The 27,595-nt window shown below is 43.5% G+C and overlaps 1 protein-coding gene across 11 annotated transcripts; it reads left to right on the top strand.

The window, feature by feature from the left end:
• Positions 1-717: 717 nt before the first annotated feature.
• On the top strand, positions 718-26,356 carry Stx16 (syntaxin 16). 11 transcript variants are annotated; one of them, XM_005392230.2, is made up of 9 exons: positions 727-1,705; positions 9,265-9,276; positions 16,293-16,400; positions 16,815-16,955; positions 17,768-17,933; positions 18,920-19,011; positions 19,499-19,642; positions 20,836-20,916; positions 21,864-23,368. In XM_005392230.2, exons 1-9 carry the CDS (start codon positions 1,574-1,576, stop codon positions 22,020-22,022), a joined length of 1,035 nt encoding a protein of 344 aa, XP_005392287.1. In that variant the 5' UTR covers positions 727-1,573; the 3' UTR covers positions 22,023-23,368. The 11 variants fall into 11 exon arrangements, with proteins under 11 accessions (XP_013373702.1, XP_005392297.1, XP_005392298.1 ...); XM_005392232.2 differs by having other exon boundaries at positions 732-1,654; XM_005392233.2 differs by lacking the exon at positions 21,864-23,368 and adding an exon at positions 23,384-26,356 and having other exon boundaries at positions 756-1,705.
• Positions 26,357-27,595: the final 1,239 nt, after the last annotated feature.

Genomic DNA, 27,595 nt, shown 5'->3' with positions numbered 1-27,595 from the left:
CGGGCCCCGCCGAGTCCGCGGGCACGGCCCGGGGCTTCTCGGGGGGCTCAGCCGGGAGGCCAGGCGCAGACCAGCTCGCCGGCGCGCGGGCACTGGGCGGCTGAATTGGGGGGTGGGCGTCAGAGTTTCCCCGAACTTTTCCACTCCAGATCCGCGACCCTGCAGTGCCCCCTACAGAGAGCGGCGGGGGCGGGACGACCCCCGCGCCGGGCCGCCCGCGCGCGGTGCCTTTTTTCCCTTTTTTTCTCAGCCTTCCCCTCGACGTTTGTTTTTCGGTACATTTTTTTTTTCTTTTTTTTTCTGAGCTTAAAAAAAATAAAAGTGCGCAGCTCGGCCTGGCCGCCTGCAGTGGAGCGTGCTCGGCCTGCAGAGGCGCTCGCAGCCCGCTCCCGCTCCGGCTCGGGCTCCCGCTCCGGCTCCCGCCGCCCCCGCGTCGTGTCGGCGCGGAGCGGGCTCTGCAGGCGCACAACTTGGCCGCCGCACGACTTCCACTCTACTCAGAGCGGAAGGCCCTTGAAAGCTTTTTTTTTTTTTTTTTTTTTTTTTTTTTACTTTTGGGGCCACACTCCAGACTCGAGGCCCCGCCCGCTCTCCTGCTCCAGTTTTTGAACACACTTAGGGATAGGCAGAAGGGGAGCCCCGAGAGCAACCCCAGGAGAGGGCGGAGCGCTCCTGCGCCTGGGGCAAGGGGCAGGGAGCTCCCACACCCGAAACGGAACGTTGGGAGCAAGCCTTAGGCACGTCGCAGGGGGGCACCCGCGAGGGACGGACAGGAAGAGGGCCAGGGGGGGACGCCAGAACCCAGGACCGCAGCACGGAAACGGCCCGGGCTGGCCTGCCAGCAGATCCGGCGATGGAGGGAGCCGGAGAAGAGGAGTGAGAGGCCGGGGAGGCAGGCCCTGCTGACCTGGAGGCGGGCAGCCTGCTGGCAGTGAAGGACCAGGCCACCCAGGAAAGAAAGGGATCAGGAGGTCGAGCTGAGACGTTTCAAGCTCAGACTCGTTGCGCTGAAGCCAGGCTCTGGCTAGTTCAGGGCTCGGGCCTGTTTCGGGTTTTCGACCAGGAAACAAAATCAATCCTCTAGTGGGAAGAGTGAATGAGTCAGAGCCCGAGTCAGGACAGGGCAGAAACCCCCAAGCCAAGTTAGGGGTAGGAGCAAAGCCCTTTAGAGCAGCTCCCGCAGTAAGACGGGCAGGGGGCTTCAGAGCCTCCCACAGTGGAGTGGGATTGGCGAGCTAGACGCTTGTAGATCGAAGGTTGGATTGGGGAGGGGTCTCTGGGACGTTGGCTTGCTGAGCAAGGATTGGGGGGATTCAAGTGCTTAGAGATCGAATTCAGGCCTTGGGCAGGGGGAGTCAGACAATTGGAAAGCCTAGGTGGTTATTTGGGGAGGGGTCTTTGCGTTTTGCGGAGTGCAGGGCTGCGCCTTTTGGTACTGCGGCCTGGGATCTTGTCAAGAGAGGCATCTGTTCAAGGGAGGGCCAGCTAGGCCAGACCAAGCGAAAGAAAGTGAATAAACTGGACTCCAAGTGGGTCGGGGGGACCCTGAGCGGGGGGTCACAAAGGGTGAGACATGGCCACCAGGCGTTTAACCGACGCTTTCTTGTTGTTGCGGAATAATTCCATCCAAAACCGGCAGCTGTTAGCCGAGCAAGTGAGTAGTCACACCACCTCCAGCCCTCTGCATTCACGTAGCATTGCTGCGGTGAGTCTCCAGGCGGCCTCTCCGACACACGCACCGTGTGCACTGCGGCTGTGCCTGTCTGTCTGTCTCTCTGTCTGTCTCTCTGTCTAAAAAAAAGGATAAGAATAATAAGACTAATACGGAAATGCAAGGTGTTTTGGTTCGAGCCAAGAGCCGTCTAGGATCCTCGACGGGAAAACAGCTCTAGGCCCGTTTTCGCTTGTGTTTTGCCCTTCCTCACTTCCACAGCCCTCCCCAGCCTGCCCCCTTCGCCGCCGTCGTCACTGCATGACCGGACGCTTCCAATTTACGTATGTTTTAACACGAGGAGGACTTGGAAAGCGTCGAGCCCTTCTGATGCCTTTTTGTTTGGTTTTGTTTGGAGCTCTCTCTCCCGCCCCCAAGTGAGCCTCACTTTGGCTCTAATCGCCAAGTTGCAGGACCTCAGAATCAAATCCTTGCAAGCGAAGGGCTCCCTCCCCCTCGAAAGAGGAAGGAGTTGTGCTGTTTTTGTGTGTCTATATGTGTGTGTGTTTTTCCACCCTGAGCCCCCCTTTTAATGGTCTCATAGTCCTCTTTGTGGCCGTGTTCCCTGTGAAGAATTGCTTTGCTGTTTTTCCTGGGGGTTTATGTTTGTGAGGCTGTGAGGTGCTAGGCTCCTCGTTTTCCATTTCCTAGACAGAAAATGAATCTTTCCCCTCCCTTCGAACTTTTTGAAAAAACATGATGTGTATGTGAAAATTGACCCTCCCAAATAGCTTTTTAAATTTTTATTTATTTATTTATTTATTTATTTATTTATTTATTTATTTATTATTAACCAGACCCTTCACTTAGCCTAGCTAGAGTTCTTGTTGCTTGTTTTTTGTAAACAAGGTCCTGGAAAGATTACTGTTCGGGGTTTGTTTTCAGTGGGGGCTGCTTTCTTTTTCTGAGTCTCAGTGTACTGGTGGGTTAAATAAGGGGGCAAGACCAGTGGTGGAAACAAGGATGATTATCAGCTCTGTCATCCTTCACTGCAAAGCGAAGTTAGGAGGCTAGTTCTAGCGGGCTGCCTGCTGTAGACAGGGTGGATTTAGATGGAAACAGCGTTGGGCATGAGGAAATTGTCATGCCAAGACCTGATCTTTGGGGATTATGCTGGAAAAGATACAGTTTTTGAACTCTCATACTAATTCACCACTTAGGAAATGTATTGCTTTTTATTTTTTTCATTATCATGTATTGAAATGCTAAATAGAAAAATTATGTCATGTGTCATGATTATTGACATGTATACTAAGACAGTTTTTCCCTTTTTCAAGTCACAGTGGGAAATATCTTTGACCATATACTCACAGAAAAGCGGGTTTTAAGCCGTGGGGGCAGTTTTAGGGATGAAAGGGTGCAACCTCTGGTCAAAAAGCATAGAAAGCAAGGATGGGTGTGTTTTCATTTTTATTTACATAAAAATTTGAAGGTTTTTTTTCTTACATGTATAAACTGAAAGAAATGATACTGTACAGAAATAAGCATAAAGGTATTATAAAGAGGGAAAATAGCAAATTCTAGTGCTGATTCTGAAGTGCCCTGAAATAAAGCAAGAGATGGAATAGAAACTGAATGACTACAATTTTTCAGTGGGTCTTTAGTTATGTTAAATAAAAAGACTCTCGTGTTTATTAAACCACTTGGTTTTATACTACCTTGGAGGGGGTCTAAAACACTCATTAATGCTTTTAGGGTCTCAATTTTAATTGAAGAATGTATTGTTTGTTTTAAAATTTTTAATCATATGAAGTTCAACACACCCGGCAGCTTTGGGTAACATGAGAAAAAAAAATTTTTTAACTGCCGTTCAGACAGTTTAAAAATACTGTGTTGTCCGATATTGGCAGCTTTTTAAAAGTGTATCTCTGTCAAACTGCTTTTAAAAATGTTTTTCTAAGTTAACAATTTTTTAAAAATTTGTAGATTAAATAATAATTAAAAATGGATAAGCTACAGAGTTAGAAAAAATAGTATGTCCAGAAATGTACAGTTAGAGTTAGTTAATTCAGACAATTTCTTGAAAGTAGATTTTTAAATTCAACTAAGAATACATATGTAAGTTAGAATGTTTAAAATTTTTTTATTTTACACCATTAAAAATATTACATGCTTTAATCAGTATGAGCATTTAAGATCTTCCTACTGGCATGAAAAGCAGTCGGGTCATTTGAAATATCTGTGTAGTGCAGACCGTCAAAAAAATAGATTCTGCAATCTAACAAAAATAGTTTGTCTAAGTGGAATTTAAAAAGAAAGCACACATTTATATATTTTAAATGTTTACCTTAAAATACAGATGACATGCCATAAATTTCTGAAGTGTTTAAAAGTGAAGCATTACTTCTTCAGTTTATTTATAAGTGATTTAACAGGAACTGTTTCGGTACATTCAAACACACAAAATCAAGTATGATAAGGTGTTAACATAAGTAGAGATTACAATTTTTTTCAATTTTTCTGAAAGTTAGAGAATTATTATAAACATTTTGGAGAAAAAGACATGCCAGACATAATTTTTCAAAACTGTATTGAGTAACTCCTATAATGTTTCTCACTGCATATTTAGCTCATAAAAATTTTAAAAACCTCATTTCTGCCTTGTAAATTGTAAAACCATGTCACAAATCAAAATCAAAACTATGTCTGTAAAATTTGAATCTGGACTACATGTTAGGTATTAATTAGATTAATTATAAATAATTACATTTGTTAATTTCATTAGCGATGACTACTGAAATGTTTAGTAGTGAAATGTCAAGATTGCTATTACTTATTTTAAGTACTTAACGCCCCTCAAAAGTAGAGGAAGCAAATAAGGCAAAATGTTACTAATTGTTAAATCTAGTGATGAATATATAAGAAGACATTTTATCATTTCACATATTTTTCTGTGTGTTGGAAAAATTATAAATAAAAACATAACAAATACATTTGTCATAGGAAAGTACAACTATAAAAAAAACAGACAATTTACAAATATATGTATGTTACCTGATAATTAAAAAAAGAAGTAACTAAACCAGGACTTAACTTAATTTTTAAAAATCATAAATTCCTAATTAGAAAGCTATAGAAGTTGATTTTAGAGTATTTGTTTTCTCATGAACAATTAAAAATAAATCACCTATCATAGTAGATTTTTAAAAAAATGTAGTTGTAAATTTCACACGCTTGAAAAAGATACAGAAATGGATTGCAAAGTGGCATGTGGGTATGTAAATCACACGTACCTCAAAATAATGCACACTTCAAGCTTTTCATTTAAAAAATTCCATTTAAGATTTTTTTTTGAATATTAGTTTGAAGAAAAAACTAGAAGATTATTGGTTATGGGGGTTATTATAGATACCCATATGTGCTTACGGACTTAGGCAGCATTCGGGCAAAAGCAAATTTGTCACCAATAATGAGTAATTTACAGAAGATGTGCAGTAGCAAAGCAAACAGCCCCAAGGGTCAGAGGGACCTAGAGGTCTTTTGCCTAACATTCCCATTTGTGAAAAACTCTCAAATTTCAGTAGCTAGTGCTCCGTGCTTTTTACTACTAAAATGTCTCTCCTGTCGTGATCCCGGTAATATTCATGTCTTCTATCCTGTGGTCCTTGTTCTAGTTCTGTCCCACCACTAGGGTCTGCAGTTATAGGAAGCCTCTTGCTCCTGCACCCTGACCCTGCAGCCGTCTTATTCCTGGATTTTTTTTCGAGGCTTAGAAATCCCGGCTCAGACGCATGGTTAAATTTCTTTGCTATGAATGATTTTTAGTCTCTCCTGTATATTTTTAAAAATTCAATACCCAGAACTGAATAAAATTCTACTTACTTGTTTTTTTAAAATTGTATTAATATTAGTAAAATTAATTGTTGAAAACAGACTGAGCTTTGGTTTTAGCGTCTAAGCAAAGTGCACTTATTGGCAATTCTCAAATTCTCAAAACAATTGTGTTTTGCCCTCAGTTTTGGTGCCTGGCAGGTTTATACCTCAGGGCAGCATAAAATAAAGAAAAGTGCATTAGACAACCAGTCTGGGAATTTAGGATGAGTCCCCATCTGCTATGGACTTCATCTTTTTAGACAGCTTTCATCAGGTTTGTAAATTGAGTTTGAGTTAGGTGATTTTTAGTGGCTCTATCAATTTGATAATGTTTTCTCAAATTCTGTCTTAATACATTCTTTCTCATGACCAAATCACACAGCCTTAGGTTTAATTTTGAAAAGGAGAAATCCATAGTCAACCACAGTATTGTGGCTGTCAGCCTGAGGTTACTGGCAAAAATCCTTAGAGTAGCCCTAATACTGTGCAAAAGTAACTTTGACATTTTATCAGCCAAGTAAATGGACGTGTTAAGGCAGCACCTCTTTCAAGTATTTACAGGCAGTTTGCCTTCAAGAACCTGGAATGGCTTTATGAAGTTAAATAGTGAAGTTAAATAATCAATTGTTTTAGGTGTAAAGTCTTACATGAATGAATGAAGAGTGAAAGTTGAGTTGCCGGTCTGATCTAATGAAATGCTGTATAGTTTCATGGTGGTTTTTTTTGTTGTTGGTGGTTTTTTTTTTTTTTTTTTTTTAATCTGGAATGAATCTAATATAGGGGCTGGAGCTACTTTGTTAGTGTTTACTGCCTAATCTATACTCTGCTCTGAAATAATGCATAATCTATAAATGGAAGCTAGAGTTAATTGGTCTTAGATTAGTTTGAGACTGGCACATTATTTTTAATAAAACTTGTGCTTTATGAGAAAAAAAAAGAAAAAATTCCAGATTAACTATGATTATAAGAAACCCGAGATCCTTATACAGTCTTGACAACATCATTAGTTAAGATTTATTGAGCGCCTGCTATATGCCTGGCACTGGTCTGAGTCCTTTCCATGTAAAACCTCGTGTCACTCTCAGTGTCCACCAGGCAGGTGCCCGTGGTAGGAAAGAAACGGAGGTGCAGAGGAGTTGGAAACTGAGTCAGCATGGGGGCGCTTTGAGAGTGGAGGGCTGGGGGGCAGAGCTCTGGCCTCTGTGAAGCCCAGCATTCTGCTCCCTCCAGGACCACACTGCGGCTGGCTGTTTTCCAGGACTGAGGCTGTAGATCCTAGAAAATGGAAGGACTTAATATTTAAATGCATTTTATTTTTCTAGCAATAGAGTAGCATCTTTATCTCTCTTTACAGCCTTCTGCAGTCAATTTTAACTTGCACATCAAAGGTTCTCAAGTTTTAGGTCGGGCAGAGTCTCCTGGAAAATCAGTTCTGTGTCTTTAGAATCCAAGTATGAAATCATTGTATATTTCTCTTTAGATCTATTTGCTTTTCTGCTTTTAAAGATTCCATTTGAGCAGTGAGGCTTACTTGAGAATAAGGATACTTTGTTGGATAAAAGTGAAGCAAACTTTTATTTTGGCAGTAATGGAAATAAAGTAAATATCACTATAGCATAGACCTGTATTTCCAACTCATTTTGCTCAACTTTTCCAGACTTCCTGAGTAAACACAGATGGGTTTCCACTTATTTTTCAGTTTTATGTAGAAAGTTCTTTAGACTATAAATTCCACATGCTACTTGGAGTTTTCAGTATTTGCTTGATTTCATGCCATTGGCAGGTCAAAGACCTAGATTTAAACGTTATAAAGATTTAGAAGGTGGTGATATGTAGTAACATGTTTTCATTCTGCTGTATTTTGGTCTTTTCTGATGATGATTCTAAATATTTTAATTCAAATCTTGACTAAATTTACTGGTAATTTTGGGGCAAGGGGAGTTTTGAAAGCTTTCTGTTTTTAAGCAGCCAAATGGGGGGGGGTGGTCTTTGGAAAGATGGCCTGAATTTAATTCCCGATATGATATGGGAGCTGCCTATCACAAGTAATTCTCTGAATTGTTAATAAAATTATAGAGCTGCAGGGTGGGGTGGAAAGAGGCCTGGACACCTGGGGCTGTCCCCATGTTAACCATTAACAAGCTCTGTGACTTCAGGGCGTGCATTTATACATTTTGAAGGTTAGTTTTCTTATTTGTAAGAAAAGAGTTGCTTCTAGCCCTAGAATCTCATGATTCCAATTATCATCCGGTAATTGTAGGAATCAAAAGATCGGGATGCGTGTGCTTGGTTAATAATCTGACGGCACAGGCTCACGCGCAGCAGAGATTTTGACCATGGTTTGCAGTGATAGTTTGTTCAAAGATGAAATGCCGGGGAGCTTCTATAGAATGGAAGAGGCTGTTGCTGCACGTAGGGGTTTTGCCTTGGGTTTTCTTGATGAAAGATGTCCATGCTCTCTTGCTGAAAACGTTAAGCTCTTAGAAAATACAAACATTTTTTCTGTGTAAAGTAAAACATAATGAGATCAGCCATTGACACTGTCTTTTCTATCAATACCTTCTAGCACGACTGATACAGTAGCGTGTGTGTATAAGTAGTTCTTTCCTCCGCAATTGTAGAAGTGAGGAGGGTTCTCAGCATTCTGTAATATCATGTAATTGAAGTATTACCCGAGTGTTGTTTGATTATATTTTATTGCTATCATTGTGTAATGTTTTGGCCTGATAGACCAGCTTCATTTGCACTAATTTTTAGATAAGAAAGTTAATGTTTTTGATGCTCTAAATTAATGGCTAAACATAAAAAAAGACAGTTGATAATTGCAATTCACCACTAATTATTTTCATGATCAATATTGTAAAAAAAAAAAAACCTCCTCATTTAGATTATCTGTCATTAATAACTGTCCAGAAGATAGAGTTCTACCTTGATCTAAAAAAGAATCTTTAGTTTTCTATTGAAACTTAACCCTTGGGGTGCCTGCTTTCTCGTCTCCTTACCTTTTGTTGTCTTGTTTGCTTGCTTTTATAATAGCTTTACAAATAACCGTGTGCTTTTTAGACTAATAGTATTACATGCCAAGCAAATGGTAAGAGTTTTTCTTTGATTTTCCCACCTGTGTCTCTCCGGGAAACAGTGGTTTTTCAGCGCTTGCCGTGGATAAAGCCATGTCTGCGGGATTTAATTTGTAGAGCCCTTACATATGTGGTCACTTAGGTACTACCTCAGTGCAGCCATAGACAATTCTATGGGTTGTTCATTTTGTAATTCTGCTGCATTTGCAGGGCCGACTTACATGTTTAAATATGCATTTATTTGGACATAGTTGCATTACATTTGTTCTCTGCTGAAGGAAATTTAGAATGTTATGCATTGTATGTGATATTTGATATCTGTGAAACAGATTAGCAGTTTACTTCAGTGAAACCGAAGCAAGTGTGTTTTGTTTCCAGTGTGTTTTAATTTTTACTATTTATTGCTTGTTTCCTACCTCATTTACTAAAACAACAACCAGAGTAAATAAAAATATGTATGGATGTAGCTTTTTTTTTAAGAAAGGGAGAATGAGAAGGGGACATTTTTAAATGCCTTGGCTGGTAGATCTTCGGTTTTAGTGGATTTAAGAGTTCCTTAACACCTGTTTTCTCACCTGATGGTGCCTTGTCTGTCTGTCTGCCCATGCCTTCCTTCCTGCTCTCCCTGCCTGGACGGGCCTGACGGCAACCACACACCCACAGGAGCTGGACGAGGTACTGTGTTTTGGATATTTTTATATGCTAGGTAATTTTAGTTTATAAAATACCTGTTTCTCTACAGTCTCTGGTCATATATATAAAAGGGTAACAGAGGTTGTACCTATTTTAGCATTTGCTTTGATTACTTTATAATGTGTTTAACAATTTAGTACTTAGAATTTGTTTGGTGTATTTTCACACGGTGTGAGCTGATAATTTATAAGGAGGTTTAAGAGCATTATTTACTACTCTTGGGAAATGTCTCCACTTCGGAAGTAGTCAAGGTTGAGCGTTTTTCTGAGTGCGACAGCAGACAGCTTGCGTGTGGGATGATGTCAATGACCTCCTGCTCTCTGAGAGGAGTGTGACGCAGGAGCCCAGGTACAGCCGCAGAGTGGATGACGGAAGCCTGGACGAAGCCGCGTGCCTGGGATGGAGGGAGGGCGCCCACTCCCTGTATTTCCGGAGCTAATCACTGTGGAGGGCCGTTTCTGTCCCTGCCTAGCAGCAAGCCTCTGTGTTTCCACTACTCACTCGTGTCTCACCCCGAAGGTGGAGAGCATATACATTCACAACACTTTATTTTAGCAGCTCGACTCAAAGGGCAGAAGACGCGTGAGCGGAAACTGCGGCTGCTCCTGCTGTGTGTCGTTGCCCTTCTTAGCAGTGAAGGGGCAACATTATTTTTCCTGAGGAGAAAAAATTTTAAAAAGAGGGGAAGACTGGCTCGTTTTAACTTACCAGTTTGTACAGTAAGGCAGGATTGGAATCACTGTCTTCAAAACCTCCGGGGTCCTATCTAGCAAATTAGATCTACCTGTAAAAAACCTAAACTAGTAGATAATAGCAATAGGCTGAGCACCACTTAAATATTTCTCACTGGGAACCAATTAAATAAATTACATAGCTGGGCACAGTGGTGCACACCTATAATCCCAGCACTTGGGGGCTGAGGCAGGAGGATCGCTGCAAGTTTGAGGCCAGCCTGGGCTACATAGTGAGTTCAAGAGCAGTCTAAACTACATAGTGAGACTCTGTCACCAACAAGCAAACAAATAAACAATATAGTGTCTGTGCCCCTGTAACAGAGTGAAGCCTGTCTGTGAAGACACATGGCCAAGTGGGAGGGGAGCTAAATGCAAAATATGCGCGTAATGTGAATCCTGCCCGCCTTTAAGAAAAGTAATTATCCTTGTGTGTGCTTTTAAAAAATTCTAAAAAGGTACACAAGAAACCAGTAGCAGTGGCTACTTCCCAAGAAAAGTCTAGGACATTAAGAGAACTTCCCTTCTACTGCAAACTTTTTCTTAGGGTGGAAACATTTTTAATCACGTGCATTCATTACTTTTGTCGACCTCAGCAGCTTGTTTTGTTTTTTTTTGTTTGTTTTTTTTTTGTTTGTTTTTTTTCTCCAGTACCGGGAACCGAACTCACCACCTTGCGCTTGCCAGGCAGGCGCTTTGCCGCTGAGCTAAATCCCCAGCCCCGACCTCAGCAGCTTGTTGAGCAGGCGACCATCAGGCCTGCGTGAGAACTCCCGACCCCATTCAGGAACCTCACTGCCAGTACCCAGCCTGGGCTCTGGGCATGGAGATGTGAGTTCACTTTGGCTCACACACAGTGAAGTTGAGCATTGCTGGAGTTCAGTGGACATGGATAGATCTGCTGACCAAACTCTGACAGTGGTAAAGAGTGTAGAACCCAGGCAGTTTTAACGTAGAGTACAGATAACTGTTCTTTACCGGGCGTTTTGCACATGTAGAAGTTGTGACCGCCCCCACCCCTCCAAAGCAGTATATGATGAGGGGGAAGAGCCAACGCTAGAAGGACTTAGGGTGGAGAGGGCGCAGAAGTGTTCCTAATAGTCTAAGTAAGGATCACTTTTTCTCCCGTTTCTAGTCTTTCCCCCTTCTTCAGATGGTAAGTTCTAGAAACTGGCTATGTGTGCCATATAAGCCAGCAGGCCATTTGCTTTTTTACTGCTTATTCTCTGAGAAGGGGAGTCTTCTGCTCTGTGACCAGAGACCCAGGTGGAGCCCCCTTGACCACACGCTGAAGGAAATGCCCGTGTGGTGGCCTTGCCTGCTCATCCAGTCTTCATGTGGCTGCTCACAGCCACCCCATCCCCTTGCACATTTTGCTTGCTCCTTTTTCTCTGTTCTCAGGGACATTGTTTTTCACGAGCGTAGCTTCCTGAAGTGTATGTGTCGTGTTATTTACCTCATTCGTTCGTGCGTTCGTTGCATCCATACATCCACGTACTGTTGACGCACTCAGTTAAGTGTAACTGTGGACTCATTACTGTGATGTACCCAGTGCTGCCCTAGAGTTGGGGATGTGCTTGGGGATGGCCCTCGAGGCTGGCTGTGCTGGGGCAGTGTAGGCTTCACAGTGGTGTTTCTGGGGATGGTAAATGCCCATTATTTATGTCTCCCAGAGAAAAATCATCTGACTGATGGCTCCTGCTCACCATCCTGCAGGCCAGCCATGCGAGCCAGCCACTCTCTTGCTATTGCTGGAGATGCCATCTTCATCCTCAGAAAATGCTGAGTAGAGTAAGATGTCCCCTGAGGAGGCGACCTCTCCTGTGAGAAACTCCCAAGTTGTTTTAAAAATTCAAACTAGAAACTTTAAAAAAAAAACAAAAACCCACAGTGTATAAATGTCAGGCTCCACAACTGCACAGCTTAGGGAGGCCAAGGTGGTGTGGTGGGCCTCTGGGTCCAACCTATTGATGGTACTGTGAGACCTTGCAAAGCTCCCAGCCCATACTTGTTAATGGGGAGTGACCCTCTTCTGAAGGCTTGTCGCTAGACTAAAACAGTTCAAGTCTATAGAAGAGAATAGTGCACTGCTGGCACAGGTAGCAGTTGTGTGTGTGTGTGTGAGAGAGAGAGAGTGTTAAGAAAAAAGAAAAGTTAATGAAACTAGCCACATTAATGTCAGGGTTGTGAGTGGTTTGATTCTCAAATATTTTATTTCTTTATTACAGTCCCAAAAGTATTGTAAAGAATTTCTTAATCAGAAATGGCAAGTATTTTAAACATCACCATTTTAAAAATACAGCGCTGACATCCTGACTCCCTCCTTTGCCCGTTGATTCACTTCTCAAAGAACCTGAGGTTTCTTAAGCGCCGTGTTCTAGCGGAGGGCTTTGAGCCTGCTGTGTGTGTGTCCTCTGACTTTGTCACACATGCCCCCTACAGAAGCAAGAGTCGCCAGGCTGACATTTTCTTTGTCCCTTTTGGGCTTTGTAAATGTTCACTGCGGGTACATCAAGAATGCTCCCATCCCAGTGCAGTGCCACTCTCTAGAGGGCGGGAAGGGTCTCTGACTTTTCCAGTTTCTCCAGAGGCTCTGATGTTTTCTTAATCTTACAGCACACTGACTCAGCCTATGGTAAAGGCAAGCTTTTGTAAAGGTGGGAAGGCCGTATATTTGAAACAGCCAGACTGGTAACAGCGTGTACTGTGTGTGTATGTTCCTTTCATAGAGCAAGGCCTTATCCACACCGTCTGCTACACTGAACAGGGGCAGATGCCCGCATCGGAAATGAATCGAGGGCCAAAGTTAACTTAGGGAAACCAGCACCGAAAGCGCTTGGAGCGTGTTGTCCTGAGACTCCATAGGAGTTTTCTGCATGTCCCACAGCGAGGTGACTCTGGGTCAGGGTAGTTCCCCTCTGCCCCTCAGTCCTCGGAGGACCAAGCCACAAATCAAGGACACAAGAAATCTTCAATTTTAATTCTCCTAAGGCTAGCTTTCATAACATTTTTTTTTCTTATTTAAAAGATATGGAAAGATTTTTTTTACCTTCAAAAGTATGTTTGTTTAAGAAAAGGTTTAATAACCAGTATGTTTTTGGAGAGGTGATGGAGCTGACATTAGGGAAGAAAATGATAAATCTGGCAATTGTTTAAGGTCTGTATGGAGTAGGATGGCAACTTGAAAATTGATGTCTGCACTGGATCCCCACCAAATAAGAAAAGGTTTGGAAGCTGAAAGGGTGATTATTTAGCACTTAAAATGTATTTTTATGTTCATATTTGTTTCCATTTCAGATAGTTGGTATTTATTTTCAGTTGTTTTTCCTTCCCAAAACATGCCAGCTTCTTTTTTAATAATACATACTGTGATACACATTATAAATCGCTACCAATAAGAGAAATGACATTTCCCCTCAGTAGAGCAGCACTTCCAGCACGATGAGCTATGGCTATAGATTCTATCATAAAGGGGACAAATGATTTGCTATTTGAAGTGTGCAGCCCTGAAGAATCAGCTGTTCTCTCCCATCGGCAAAGCCTGAGGCTGTGTGTGGAAAGCTCAAAGCCAGCTGGCTGGGTGGCAGCTGTCCGTCCTCGAGGGTCTCCTCCTTAGCATCCTCCTTAGGACCCAGAGAAGAGTGCGTTCTCCCCAGTTTAGATTTATATCTAATTTTGGGGAACACATTTCTTGTATAAAATAAAGCACTGTTTGAAGGGGCTGAATCCACTTCAGTTGGCTATTCATATATGGTTTATAATTTATTTGTTTTAGATAAAATGATAGTAGTCACAGTGTAGGTAAATTTAGATAGAGCTGTATCTTCTGTGTATTTTCTTTGGTTTAATGTGTTTTTTATAAACAGTAAAAAAAAGTACAACTTATTTTGTTCTTGAATTTAGAAACAGTCATTATAAATCAAACAAGTCATTATTCTACTGAAATATGGTATAATAACAGAACATATTGGATTCTATGATTCATCCAAAGGTACATCTAGGCACTTTTTCAGTTTTGCTTTGTGTAAACAGTTGAAGTTATAAATTCGAGTTCTGGTGTAGTGCAGCAGTAACTCCAAGTGCAGCATGTGCTACGCTGGCCGAGTACTGGCCGTTGGGCAGTACTCTGCTGTAGGTGGTGCGCCCCGCACAGAGTTGGGTACCACTTGGTGGCTTTGCAGCAGTGCCGTGGCGGGCGGGATGAAGAGCTCTGCCTCTAATCTCTCAGCAGCAGCCCACCCTCCCCATGCTGCCGGCTCCGCAGGTGGCCTGGCAGAGAGGGCTAGGTTGTTGGTGCTTACGTGCTAGTTTGCGGCCTAGCCTCCGGTCCCTGTGCCGTTGGTGGGGAATTAATCAGAGTACTGGGTTTTGTTCTGATCTGATAGTTTGTCTTGATTCATTTTCTTAGCAAATTACAGTATATTTCATGGGCCTCCAGAGTGACTGGCAGCTGCAGGGTGGAAAGGGTGTCTGGAATCCATTGACTCAGGTTTTAAGCTGTCACCTAAGAGCTTAGTGGCCTTGGGCAAGCTACTTAACGTTCTCTGGCCTTCAGTTTCTGTATTTGTATAGTGAAATAGTATTTCCTAGCTTACCTAGTTTTTGTGAGAATTGAATTGTAAAAATTTAAAATTCCTATTAGTGAACTCTTACTTAAAAACAAAAGGTGGTAGTGGAGAGTGAGAATTCCCACCTCAGGGATGCAGAGCTGCAAGCAGTGCAGGTTTTGACAACTTGTCATTTAAGAACAGAAGTGATCCTGGGCCAGCAGTGGCCCACTGGCCTCGGTGGTCGACTCCGGTGGCCTTAGTCCTAGCTCCCAGGTGCTCAGGGCAGTGGTCCTGTGCCAGGTGCACTCCCCCCGTGGCCTAGGTCTCCCTGGCACACAGGATGCTGAGAGCAGAGGGCTGCAGAGCCAGGGAGGGCTGCAGGCGGAGAGTTATGGTGAGCATCAACTTGCCATCAGGAATTTTCCTAGGAACCTTCTGTTCAGGGTTTAGGGTTGATTGCTTGAAGAGTTTCTTTAATCTATGTTTTCCCTTATGTTGTATTTTTTCCCTTTATCTGTGAGTTTTAAAAGTTTGCCTGTTCCTTTATTGTTTGGTAAGCAAGTATTTACCAAATTAATAAAAAAATAAATTTATGTAGTTTCAGGGAAGTACAAATTCCTCACCCAGTTTTATTAAACATTTACAGAGTATTATTTATAAGGGACTTTTTATACTGTTTACCATTATATTTTTATTATCATTTGGATCCTTTGAAACTAGAATTTAAAAATTCTGAGCTCTGGAGCCAGGCTTGGTGGCTCACTCCTGAATTCTAGCACTATGGGAGGCTGAGGCAGGAGGATCTGGGCCAGTCTGGGCAACTTAGAAAGTTGGCAAGACCCTGTCTCAAAACCCAAACACAACAAAAACAAGGGCTGCCACTGTAGCTCAATGCTAAGGCCCTAGGTTCAATCCCCAGTACTGAAAAAGAAAAAGGAAAAGGGAAAAAAAGAAAAATGATTCTGCATTCCCGATGAGTACCTCAAGATGCTATCAGCTTGTTCATTGCCTCCAGGCAAAAAAAAAAAAAAAAAAAAAAAAATAAACTATGATTTGCTACCTATTCTTTTGAAAGCTTGCTAAGGCAGTATCTTACATAGATCAAAAGCAAGAACTTTGAGCATCGTTTCAAAGTGAGGAAAATGCTGGTGGACAGTCAAGTGAAGGGAGACACCACGGCGTGGAGTCACGGTGGAGTTTTAAGGCTGGCCCTTGCCCGGGTGGGGGACCTTGCCCACTGGTGCAGGCAGTTCCTTCACACGTGTTAACACATGGTTGATGATCCTGGGACTAAGGTGATGGATCACCATTCTAAAAGTAGCTAAGTGAATGTAAGTAAACCTTGCTACTATCAATAATTTTGTATTAGTTCCATTTGTAGCTTAGTTATTTCTTTTTACTTGTGTCTTATCGCATTAATTGCTGAGGTTCATGTCTTCTATTGTAGTTCTAGTCCTGAGAGGTCTTTCTTTTGAGCATCTTCTGTTGACTTTTTCATTACATGTCTATAGGCACATCAAGTCAGAGTCATGCTCACAAGCAGGTGTAAGGCAATTAAGAACTGGTGCGTGAAAAGGTAGAAAAACAGTTCTAGCCCTAGCCGTGTTATTCCTGCATTCTGTGTCCTCGTAGGGAATAACAGTTAAAAGGGAATAAGAATATCTTTTTCTACACTGAATCCAAGTAACTCTTTTAATGTTCATTTATTTTTCTGTAGCTTGCCGATGACCGTATGGCACTGGTGTCAGGCATTAGCTTAGATCCAGAAGCAGCCATTGGCGTAACAAAACGATCACCTCCGAAATGGGTGGAGGGAGTAGATGAAGTAAGTTGAATGTTAGTTTCACAGTTTTATTTTTTTTGTGTAATAATACCAACATGTTTTAATGCATCTGCAAAATAAACTAATTTGTCTAGCAGATACATAGCTAGAAATACCTAACCTTTGCGTTTATTCATTTCACATAACATAAGAATAGGTTTTATATATGTTAACGATTTTGGTGTTAGTTTTAACTTTGGTAGTAACTACCTGAAGTATAGAAATTAAGCTGTACAATAAAGAAGAGTAGATTTTTAAAAATTTTTCTGGTAATTTAAATTAAAATTTGCTCACATATCAGTAAACCAGCAGGTTCCCTGCAGACCGAGCTCTGTATTCTGAGTGTAGCTAATTGTCTCTGAGGCGGACAGATACCTGCCAGGCATCAGTGGAGTTCTGGTGACTTCATTTGTTTAGATACAATATGATGTTGGCCGAATTAAACAGAAGATGAAAGAATTAGCCATCCTTCATGACAAGCATTTAAACAGACCCACCCTGGACGACAGCAGCGAGGAGGAGCATGCCATTGAAATAACCACCCAGGAGACCACACAGGTGAGGCCGCAGGCGGTCCTGGGACCCCAGATGCCACCAAGTGTCGCCGTTCCAAAGCGGCTGGAGCAGCTTTCTAGAGTTTCCCTTCCCAGCCGGAAGTTCTCAGAGGGACTTCTGGGGGCTGTGCAGTCCACCGAGTGTGCCAGCATGTGCACACGACGTGTTGGAGGGGGGACTGGTTTTCAGTAGTTGGTTTGTTGGTAGATGCTACTATGGTTGATTAAATAAAAATTAAACTCAGAATACTTCTGAATTCAGTCACTGGATTTAAAAACATAACTTCTAGTGCTTAAAAAATTTATACTGAAATATAGTTCTCATAATTAAAAAGAAAGTTAGTGTCCCTTCGGCTGGTGATGTGACTAGTGTTCAAGCTTCAGTGTTTATGTTTTTCTTTGTTTAGATCTCCAAGGGGCCCATTGTCAGAGGATGAGCACATGAGTGCGTGAACATCATTCTTAGCATAGCAGGGGCACATTTCTCTTTTCACCTGTCTGATTCCAGCAGTCTCATCTGTAAAATGGGGATAAAAACAGTGCTAGGCCCTGCCTCGTAGTGTGCTTGAAGGGAGTGGGTAGGGAATGAAATGGCAGGATGTGGCGGAGCACACAGCAGGCTCTGCACAAATAGCTGAAATTCAGTGAATCTCCCTGTGTGTGTACTTGAGACCTCCGATTACTTTTATTTGCTAACTTTTCTCTATGGGAGCTGGACAAACTGGTCATTACCCTCCTCCTGCTTGTGAGTGAGTAGAGAGGCCCTGTTAGCGTCCCTCTGTCCACAGCTGGCCCTGAGCCCTCCTGTCCTCTCAGCTCTTCCACAGGTGTCAGCGTGCAGTGCAGGCCCTGCCCAGCAGAGCCCGAAGGGCCTGCTCAGATCAGGAGGAGCGATTGCTGCGGAATGTCGTGGCCTCCCTGGCACAGACCCTGCAGGAGCTGTCCACCAGCTTCCGGCATGCACAGTCCGGCTACCTCAAACGTGAGTGCTGCCCAGCCTTTTTTAAGAGATCTTTGAGTGGAGAAGAGCTACTTTTGGGGTTTTTTGGTGTGTTCTTTTGCTGTTATGGAAATGTTTCACTGTGTAGTCCTGTACCTTTCCTGCTTACCCTTTGAGCACACTCATACCTTTTATAATGAGAGGAGGCTCCCCCGGCCCCCAGGACCCTTCCAGGGAGTGAAAGGGCAGCTCTGGCTACACAGAATACTTCATATCTAAGCAAGAATTGGAAGAACAACTGAGCACATTTTAAGAACTGTTGTTTTCCAGATGTAGAGGTTAGGGAGCTGCTCCTAAGTGGGTAAAACACAGCCCTCACAGCTTAAAGCCACATACTTGCATAGCAATGAAAGCATCTAAGAGTGCCTGAGAGAACTTCCTGAGACACCGGCTCAGCCAGCACATCTTTCCAAGTGGTTCAAGCCGGGCGGGTACATGCTCATCTTACTTGCCCCGTAATCATGGGTTTGCTTTGCTGCCATTGTAGTCCATGAAGTCACCTAATCTACACCCCCATCTTCCTGGTTCTGACAGGGGCCTATTTATGTTTTAATTTTATTTCATCTGAAATTTGATTGGGCTCACTTGGAGTTTTTACTAGAGATGCTCCCAGAGAGAAATACCGATTTTGTTGTTGTTATTGTTCGTGTTTTGTGACAGCAGTTAGAATAAATATTTCTGTCTTTGCTTAGAGATTCTCAAATGCTCACATCTCTGTTGCGTTGGCATCAGGTGACTTGTACACACTTGGAGTGTGGCTTTGTCTTAAATAACCCCGACATTTGCATGTTGTTGTGTGTTTTAATGCTTAATTCTCCCTTCACCCCCTGGAGATGGGCTTCCTTAAAGTTATAAGGAGATCTCGACTTTGACTGTTGAGCTTTACTCTAGATTTCCCCTTTTCCTTGGTGGAACGGTAACCAGGATGGTTTACATAGTCAAGTAAAGTGGATTCCTATCTGTGATAGGCATGAAGAATCGAGAGGAAAGATCCCAGCATTTTTTTGACACATCAGTACCACTAATGGATGATGGAGACGGTAATGCTCTGTATGATCGGGTACGTGAAGGGGCTAAGAAATGGCTGCTGTACATTTGCACCCCGTTCTGTGTCTCTAACCCCTGTGCAGTGCAAATGGAGCAGCACTGTCGGACTTGAGTGCCCATCAAGTGATCTTTGCAGTAGGCAGAACAGCCATACTGTTTCTTCCTTCCCAAAAGCCACAGGAGACCTTGAGACCTGCTTTCCAGAGCCTTCGGGAAAGCGGCGCTGAACGCTTTCTCAGGACGAATGCGGAGGAGCACGGGGCCATCCCAGAGTCCTTGCATGGCTGCTCGTTGAGCTTCTCTTGTGTCCCTTGCTGTGGCCATAGTGCCAGAGAAGCCAGTGCTTTGGGGAATTTGCATCTTTCCCATTAGGGAAAAATAAATGCCTATTTATTGTCATGTGTCTTATATTTTTCATAAGTTCATTTTCTTTGGATCATATCTGAAGTGGTGCAGCATAGGTTTCCTAAAGGGGAAATTCTGCACTGTTGTTTTGCTAGGGTTTCACGGAGGACCAGCTCGTGTTGGTGGAGCAGAATACACTGATGGTGGAGGAGCGGGAGCGGGAGATCCGCCAGATTGTGCAGTCTATTTCTGACCTGAATGAAATCTTTAGGGACTTAGGAGCCATGATTGTAGAGCAGGTATGTGGGTTACCCATCCTATCCTACTGTAAGGATAGGATGCTTTTCTACTGTTGAACCCGTTCCTTCTCAAAATCCTTTGATTCTGTACTTGTCAGGAAAAAATTTGAACCTGTGTGTATGTGTGTTCATGTGTGCACATATATATATGTGATATATATGTGTATATATTACAACTGATGTAAACTACTGTCATTCCCTATACAAATATTAGTAAACTCAAAAAGAAATAGAAGTTCTGATACCCTGCCTGCCCCAAGGTACTCCCGAGCACATAGTGTGGAACCCGGCCTGGTTCTGACCAAGCCCAGCACTGATTCTGGCAGTAGATAAGATTTCCTTTCTAATTTTGGCAGGTTATTGTGTAATGGCCATTGGAACCACTAGCTCTCAAGTAGAATTAAATTGTTGTTCACTGTTAGAATCTGATTAGGGCATTTTATTATCTTGCCAGCAGGGATTTGGGTTCTGATCCCCCAGAAACCAACTGCAGAATGGAGTGTTCAGGCCATGCAAGATCCAGTTACCCTAATTACTGCCATGTCGCCCTATGAACTGCTGTCTCTCCCGATCCAGCATGTTTCCAATAAGAGTCCTATCACATGCAGCTCGGTGGCCCCTTCTTCCTGGAAGAGCCAAGAGTTTTTTAAGCAGTTTTTTAAAAATTCTCCTTCAGGCACAGTTTTTAATTTTGGATGGTGAATTGGCACTTTCCACGCTCTGCTGTGACCCATGGAGAACCACCTTCAGGTTTATAGATGTGACAGTCAGTTTGCAGGCCTAATTACCTCCAGGTTGAGCTCTGCTTACTTGACTCCAATATTTAAGCAGCAAGTGGACATCAAAGTTGGCCTTTTGCTGGCAGAGCCTGTGTCCGCTGAACCACATACTCTTTCACGCCCCAGTAAGTCTGAATACAGCATAGCCTACAGTGCCTAAACCGAGAAAGGGACCCCAGTTCGCTGGTATTTCTCATGAGCTAGATATTATTGCAGCTAACATAGCACACCGCTGCCAAGTACCTCTCACTGCTCGAAGGCCGATCCCAGGGTTTTCAATACGCAGCTTTATGACACACTAGATAAAACACCATCTCGCGGCAGATGATGTCTATAATTTGCATGTCTGGTATTTGAAGTTCAATTTCCTTCGTTGCAGTTGTTGATCACCTGTAACTGTCATTTATTACTCAGGGTACGGTCCTTGATAGGATTGACTATAACGTTGAACAGTCCTGTATCAAAACCGAAGATGGCTTGAAACAGCTTCACAAGGTAATAACATTTTTCACTGGCTGAGAATTTTAGGAACTATTATCAAATCTCAAGCATTCATAAGAGGAGTCCCTTCTGGCATAACTCTTAAGTGTTCATGTTTATGGTTGGCTATCAATGCAGTCATGTAAAATGTACCCCATCATTTTGTTTGAAGCTGACTATGTGGGCTGTTGCCATTTTACTGCAGTTTACCTTTCCATGTGTGCCTTGCCCTGAGATCAGACATTGCTGAGAGCTCCATTCTGTGACAGTATATTCTAAAAGGACTGGGGGTTTCCTTCTTTCATCCTTGCTGAGACCTCTCATTTGGGGGAATCAGTTGAATGGGTATTTGCTAAAATACTTGTTGAGAAATGTGTCTGCTTGTTACTGCTGACTCAGACTTTGCTTCTTGTGATACACTTCTGATGCATTGCTGGTTGAGAGTCATTCTGGAGATGATGCAAATCTAATGTTCCCTTTAACTGCCACAGCACATTCGTGTGTCACCTGAGGAAGGAGAAGTTTGTGGGAATGAGTGCTAGGGCTCTCATTCTTTGCTAATGAGGTGCCTATTTCGGGATGTTTTCATATTACTTGTTAATTTCTTTCTCTTTAAAGAAAGCAATGGAAAGCATCTTAGAAATCTCGTCATCAGTTATGAGAAACATGCACGAACTGCTGCGTGCTGGTGTATAATTGGACACATATTTTCTTTTTTTTTTTTTCTTTTTTTTCGGTACCGGGAATCGAACTCACGACCTCGTGCTTGCCAGGCAGGCGCTGTGCCGCTGAGCTAAATTCCCAGCCCCGGGCACATATTTTCTTTAAAAGGAATATAATATTTCACAGATAAAATAAATTCTATTTACTTCCTTGTGTCATTGAGACTCAGTGGTATTTCTAGCAAATAATGAACACCTTTCCAGTTCACTAACATTACGCTATTATTTGTCTGAAACCAGTCACTTCTTAGAGCAGAGGCTGCCCCCACTGTGGTATCAGGCTTTCAGAGTCTAGCCTTGCAGTCCGTCCAGAAGTCTGGCCTGTCTTCAGGATGCTGCTGCCTGGCGGGAGCAGGAGCGAGAGCCGCATATAGTGGGGAGAAGTCCTGCCTTAGGTAGGCAGAGGCTTTTTACGCATTTAGATGAACTTGGTTACCAAGCTCTGTATATTAAAAGTGGAAACCAGCTTTAGTTTTTCATTTTGTAATACCCAGGTTTTGATACACTGCTGAATTATGCATGGGTTTTGAAGTTTCTTAAATAAAAACTAGTGAAACATGTTTTCTATTATAACACAGACAAAGGGGAAAGCCTTCTCTGCAGAAGTGAACAAATCTAGTGGGAAGGAGAAATTTTGTTTTAAGTTGTACTTTATAAATCATTGTGAGAGGTTTCCGAGCATATTATTTGGCGTGGCTTCCCTGGTGCCTGGGCTGTTTATTAGGGAGGAAGGTGTGCTCCATCTTCTCTCAGACCCACGCTGACATCGCTGTCCTTGGTGATCAGCTCCTCTGAGAATGCTTGAGCCTTGGGAGTCGCTTCCCCGGCTACATTCTTGAGAAGGTCTTCTCCTGCTGTTTCTTCCCAGTTGAGGTGGGCTCACTGAGAAAGCTCAGCCTCCGGTAGGTTGGGCACCCAGGGAGGCGAGGTGGAAGGGCTAATGCCTCACTTGGTGTCCGTCTCCTCAGTGTGCCTTGCTGTTGTCTGAAAGGGTGGGGCACGCTCTGCCTCTGGGCCTTCAGCACCCATCGCAGCTCTCCTACCCTCCATCTCCCTGCTCGGGTGTGTGTCTGTGGCCAGCAACCCTGGGCGTATTGGGACTTCAGCCTCTCAGGCTGGGTGGAGTAGACAGCACTTCCAGTGTGCGGTGTTTAGGGAAGAGGTGTGGCAGGTAGGCCTCGCCCCAGGTTGAGCTTCCGGGAATGCCACTGCTGTGTCTTGGTTAGCTCTAGGAAGATGTACCTCGGCTGAGCGCTCTGTCCGCAGCAGATCCATGGGCCACACTCATTTCCACTGCAAAATATGGGCTTTTTGTTTCTGATCAAGGTCAGAGAGGTAGCACGTGGGCTTTGGGCTGTTGGCTCCGTATTCCCAGTTGTGATACCTGCAGCCAGCTGTCCGTTGCGGGGCAGGAAGCTGTGTGTTTCCATATACGGGGAGTCTGCCTGACAGCCGGGGAGGCGGGGTGGGGAGAAGCAGGTCCACGTAGACTGAGGGCACTGTCCATAGTGTCTCTGCCAGCCTGCGTCCCAACAGTCGATTCTGAACTGATGTTTTCCCAAGTCCCGGGAAGTAAGTAGCGTCAGGGTCCCAGAGTTCTTCCAGCTGAGTCCACACCGAGGGAAGGTTCCTAACATGGCCTGGCCTGCACAGAGACACCATTCACTGTGCAGAAGAACCAGAGCCTTGTGCAGGAAGACAGGGCGTCTGGGTTGGGATTCTTGGGAAAATGACTGCCTTTTTTCCTCCTCTTTCTGTAGGCAGAACAGTACCAAAAGAAGAATCGGAAGATGCTTGTGATTTTAATATTGTTTGTCATCGTCGTTGTCCTCATTGTTGTCCTCGTTGGTGTGAAGGCTCGCTAGTGGCCTTGGGCTCGCTGTGCGCCACCTCATGGATTCCCCGTGTGGGGCTCAGCCTGCACCCCCAGCCGCGCGCCGAGGTGCGGCCAGCGGGCAGCGAGGCTTTCGGTAGATTCTTCCTCGCTGTCGTGCTCAAGTGAGGGGAAGGGGGCCTTTGTTTTTGTTTTCCATCATTGTCGAGTCTTTAAGGACCTTTGATACTGTTGCAGAATAGAGATTGGTTCTGTGATCAACTGTAATATATATATTTTTTAGAAAGTGAAGATGAGTTGAAAGTTTACAGGCACTGCGAAGCTGTTCGGTGTTAAATGTGTGTATGCTATTTTTTTAGCATTTATGTCTGAGCAGCATGTTAAAATAATTTTTGGAAAAAATTTTAAACCATTTGGTTTTTAAGAAATTTGGTACCAAAAATTTATGAGTAGAGGCAAAAATGCCTCTTCATTTTTCTCTATATATTTTCCAGTTGAAAACAAACTAAGAAGTCCTTTCAGAATTTATAATCCGTTCCCCATTAACTTAATTTAGCTTTTCCATCACTGTTAATGATCAGAGTAACAAAGTGTGAAAAATAAGAAACCATCATTGATGTTAATTAACACATATAGATGGGCCAGTTAAAACAGCTTCATGAGTTTAAATTAATTGTAAATAGAGTATTCCTCATTTAAAATTTTTGCACTGCATTTCTACTGTATACCAAAAGGGGTTACCAAGAAAAACCATCTAAATTTAAAAGTTGGTGATTTGCACCAACCTCACATTAAAGGGAAGCTTGACGGTGTCACAAAAGTCACCAGATTGAGCAAGTGTGTCTCTGGGTGTCCCCAGCCACCCCTACTCAATCCACTGCTTATATACTAACTACATAATGACCTGTTCAAACCAGACTCCATTTAATGAACTGTGAATTTACACAGAGGCCATTTTAAATGGGTCACCCCATTTAGGATTAGTGGATCTCAAATTATTAACCAAACATCACTCCATTTCAGAGTAAAATATTCCACCAGTGACTTGATTTATTGGCTCTCCCATTGCCCTTAACAGTGCCCAGAAAGTAGGCACACTCCTGAGGGTGGTGACAGTCCCGGCTAGAAAATCCTGCACTTACGTGAGCGTGGATCAGATTGCCAAAGCCGGACTTTGTCGTTTACCTATCTATTATCACTATTATGGTGCTTGAGTTTATTCTTGGAACTGTAATGTGGGAAGTGATGATAGCTTTGAAAACTGAAGTTGTTCATGTTTCATTTGCCCTGTTTGAATTGATACCAGTACAATTTTGGTGGCTTTTGTGTAATTTTTGATGGCTTTTTCATTGTTTCTCCTTCTCTTAAAAAATTTAAGAAGAGCATGACCCCATTAAGTGTGTAACATTTTATTTAGGCCAGTCATATATAAACGGCCTCTTCAAGAATTGCTTTTGAAGTGGCTTCCAGAAACTTCCACTCAAGTCACCTAAACAGACTATGTCTTACCCCCAACCCCTGCCCAGGCTTCCCACCTTGTGTCCACCTCCGGGCAGCCTCCTGTTTTCTCGCTGCTGCAGGCTGAGGAACACTGAGAATCCAGAGGTGTGCCCGGCATTCCTTGGTGGACACTGGTTAGGAAACCATAGCTGAGGAGTCATGTCCTCCCTCATCACCTCTGAAGGACGGGACCCACAGAGTCCCAGCTGGTTTTAACCCTGTGGTGCAGTCATTTAGACCAGCCGCTCCTTGGAGTGGGACTGTTTTAGGGAACTTGCCTGAAAAACAATTCATGGAGATCATGCTGGATAATTGTTAAAAGCTTTTGAAAATGCTGAGTCTTACCAACCCTCGAAGGAAATTAACCCTTTAAGAAAGGACCACCATTTATTTATATTTATTTCCCCAAATAGGGTAATTTGGGTTGCTTCCCCCCACAACCCATTCAGGTAACAATGGATCTGATTAGAAATTGTTTGGGGACTCTTGTGTGCGGGTGGGGGTACTGTCCTCTTCAGTCTGAAGCTCATACAGTGCTGGCCAAGCCCCAGCTGTCTGCTACAGTGACCGGTGCCGCGGGATGGGAGATGGAAAGGCCAGCCTGGAGCTGGCCCCAGAGCCCATGCCTGACTTGTTGGGGTCCTTAAATCACTGTATTTTTCTCTTGAGCCTGTATTTCGGGGAAGATCAGTAGCATTTGAGAAAGTAAAGGAAAATTGATAATCATGTCCTGGTACCTCAGGGTAATTCTTTCCCTCTGAAAGAGATGGATTCCTTGGCCTGCCCATGGTCATGCCCTTTAGTCCCTGCTGGGCTGTGGAGGTGACAATCATCCAGGCCAGACTACCCACTGGCCTGGGAAGCACCCTCCAGAAGGAGGCCTTGCCCGGGAGGGCTTGCTCGGGGCACCTGGGCCTAGCCCCAGAGCCCCTGCCCCTTTCCCAGTGTCCTGGCTGGCTCCTGTGAGTGCAGCGGGGAAGAAAAGCAGAAATGTTAATGTCAGTTTTGCAAAGCTCCTGATCTTTCCCCAGATTGTAACTGAAAACTGCTGTCTGTCATTTTGTTCTGGGGTGGGGGGTTGCTGGCTAGGCCATGTTGTGTGAAGCCGTGTGTGTCTCTAATTTAACGGATTTACCGCTTTCTCTGCTAATTGAGAGAGCATTATTTATTTGTTTTGACACAAGTGCTTGCAGTGTTTTATCCCAGCTAATGGCTTCTTAAAGGTAATAAAACCCTTCAACCTAATTGGTCAGATAAGACTTTTTTTCTTGTATGCTTAAATAAAGCAATTAGTGAAGCGCTTCTACCCAAAATGACTTTTTTTTGTCCTTTTTAAAAAATTAATTTACTGTTACTGGAAACTTTTGTACAATAAAGCAATCAAGCAGATTAAAGAACATCCTGCGATCCTAGTATTAATTTTAACGATGGGTTCATGTTTTCTTCAAACGCGTTTGTGTTAGGGGAGGGCCTGACCACTTCTATGCTCTTTTTGGCTGAGGACTATGTATTGTGGGCCTGAGGCCTTTGCCTCAGTGTCTGCGAGTCCATTCGTCTGTCCAGTGCATGCTTTCAATGGGCCTGATCTGTGTACTATCCAAATACAAATAGGGAAACCACCTGAAAGGCACCTAATTTTTTTCTTATAAAAATACTTGCTTTCTATACGTACCAAGAACACATGGAAAGCTTGAAGTAAAACTGTAGTGTGCCTGGAGTACTTCTTGCACGCATGTTCCAGGTCGCTCAGCTTTCCACATGGCTTTGAGAATCCCCTATTCTGTCAAACCAAAAACTTCCGGGACAGTGTTTGTCCGTGGAGCCCAAAGCCAAGACTGTTTCTAGGATGCCCAAGGGCTTGGGATGCTCTTTGTCACAGAGTATTGACCTTCACACGTGTGCACTCCTGGAGGGAGAGGTGCGGCCGTCGGGTTGTGGTGGGTGTGTGTTTCTTCAGTTATAACACTGGCGTCTGTTTGGGAGTCATCCTTCCAGGGGGTGTCCTTGGCACGCTGGGCATTTAGTCCTGAGATGCTGCTGTTGCTCACGGCAGTTACCTTCACAGCCTGTTGACAAACCACGCAGAAGAAACAGGCTCTTCCTCTCGTGCCCTCACCTTGTTCTTTGGCTAGAAATGACATTTTCCCCCACCAACTTGCTCCTCAGCCATCTCAAGGGCTAGATAGATGTGTCGTAGGGCTCAGCAACATGCAGACTACTGGTAACAACAGTAAACAAGTCATCCATGCTGATGGACTGCGGGAAGGTGGAAACACACCCACGGACATACAGGTTCTTGAGTGGAAACTCCTTTGATTATGTTCCAGTGGGGACCTTGGTGGCCCAGTTTTTAAAGCTGGGTGCCACAAGAGTGTGCAGATAAAATCCAGAACATTGTTGAGCAGAGCACGCTTAAGACTTAGGCTCTGGTGCAGAGATGGTAGACCATTGTGTTCCCCCTTGAATGTTTAACCTTAACTGCTAGAAAACAGGCTAGAGGTAGATTTTCTCTGCTAAATGTAGCAGATTCTCTAAGGAGTCAACTCATAACCCAGAAAGCAGTCTTCCCTGTCGGTCACTGTGTAGTCACAACAGAACAGTGTGTCTGGTCTAGTCTTTGTTTGTTTTTGTTTTTCTC

Source organism: Chinchilla lanigera, unplaced genomic scaffold (genome assembly GCF_000276665.1).
Source record: "Chinchilla lanigera isolate Chin_1 unplaced genomic scaffold, ChiLan1.0 scaffold00044, whole genome shotgun sequence".
Classification (NCBI taxonomy): Eukaryota; Metazoa; Chordata; class Mammalia; order Rodentia; family Chinchillidae; genus Chinchilla; species Chinchilla lanigera.
Note: the sequence above shows the minus strand (reverse complement) of the source record. Positions and strands in the feature narration are given on the sequence as shown.

Coding starts and splice junctions, on each gene's coding strand:
- Stx16 (XM_005392230.2), top strand. CDS start 1,574: ATGGCCACCAGGCGTTTAACCGACGCTTTCTTGTTGTTGCGGAATAAT. Junction 16,401..16,814: donor GGGTGGAGGGAGTAGATGAA/GTAAGTTGAATG, acceptor TCATTTGTTTAG/ATACAATATGATGTTGGCCG. Junction 19,643..20,835: donor GAGCCATGATTGTAGAGCAG/GTATGTGGGTTA, acceptor TTTATTACTCAG/GGTACGGTCCTTGATAGGAT.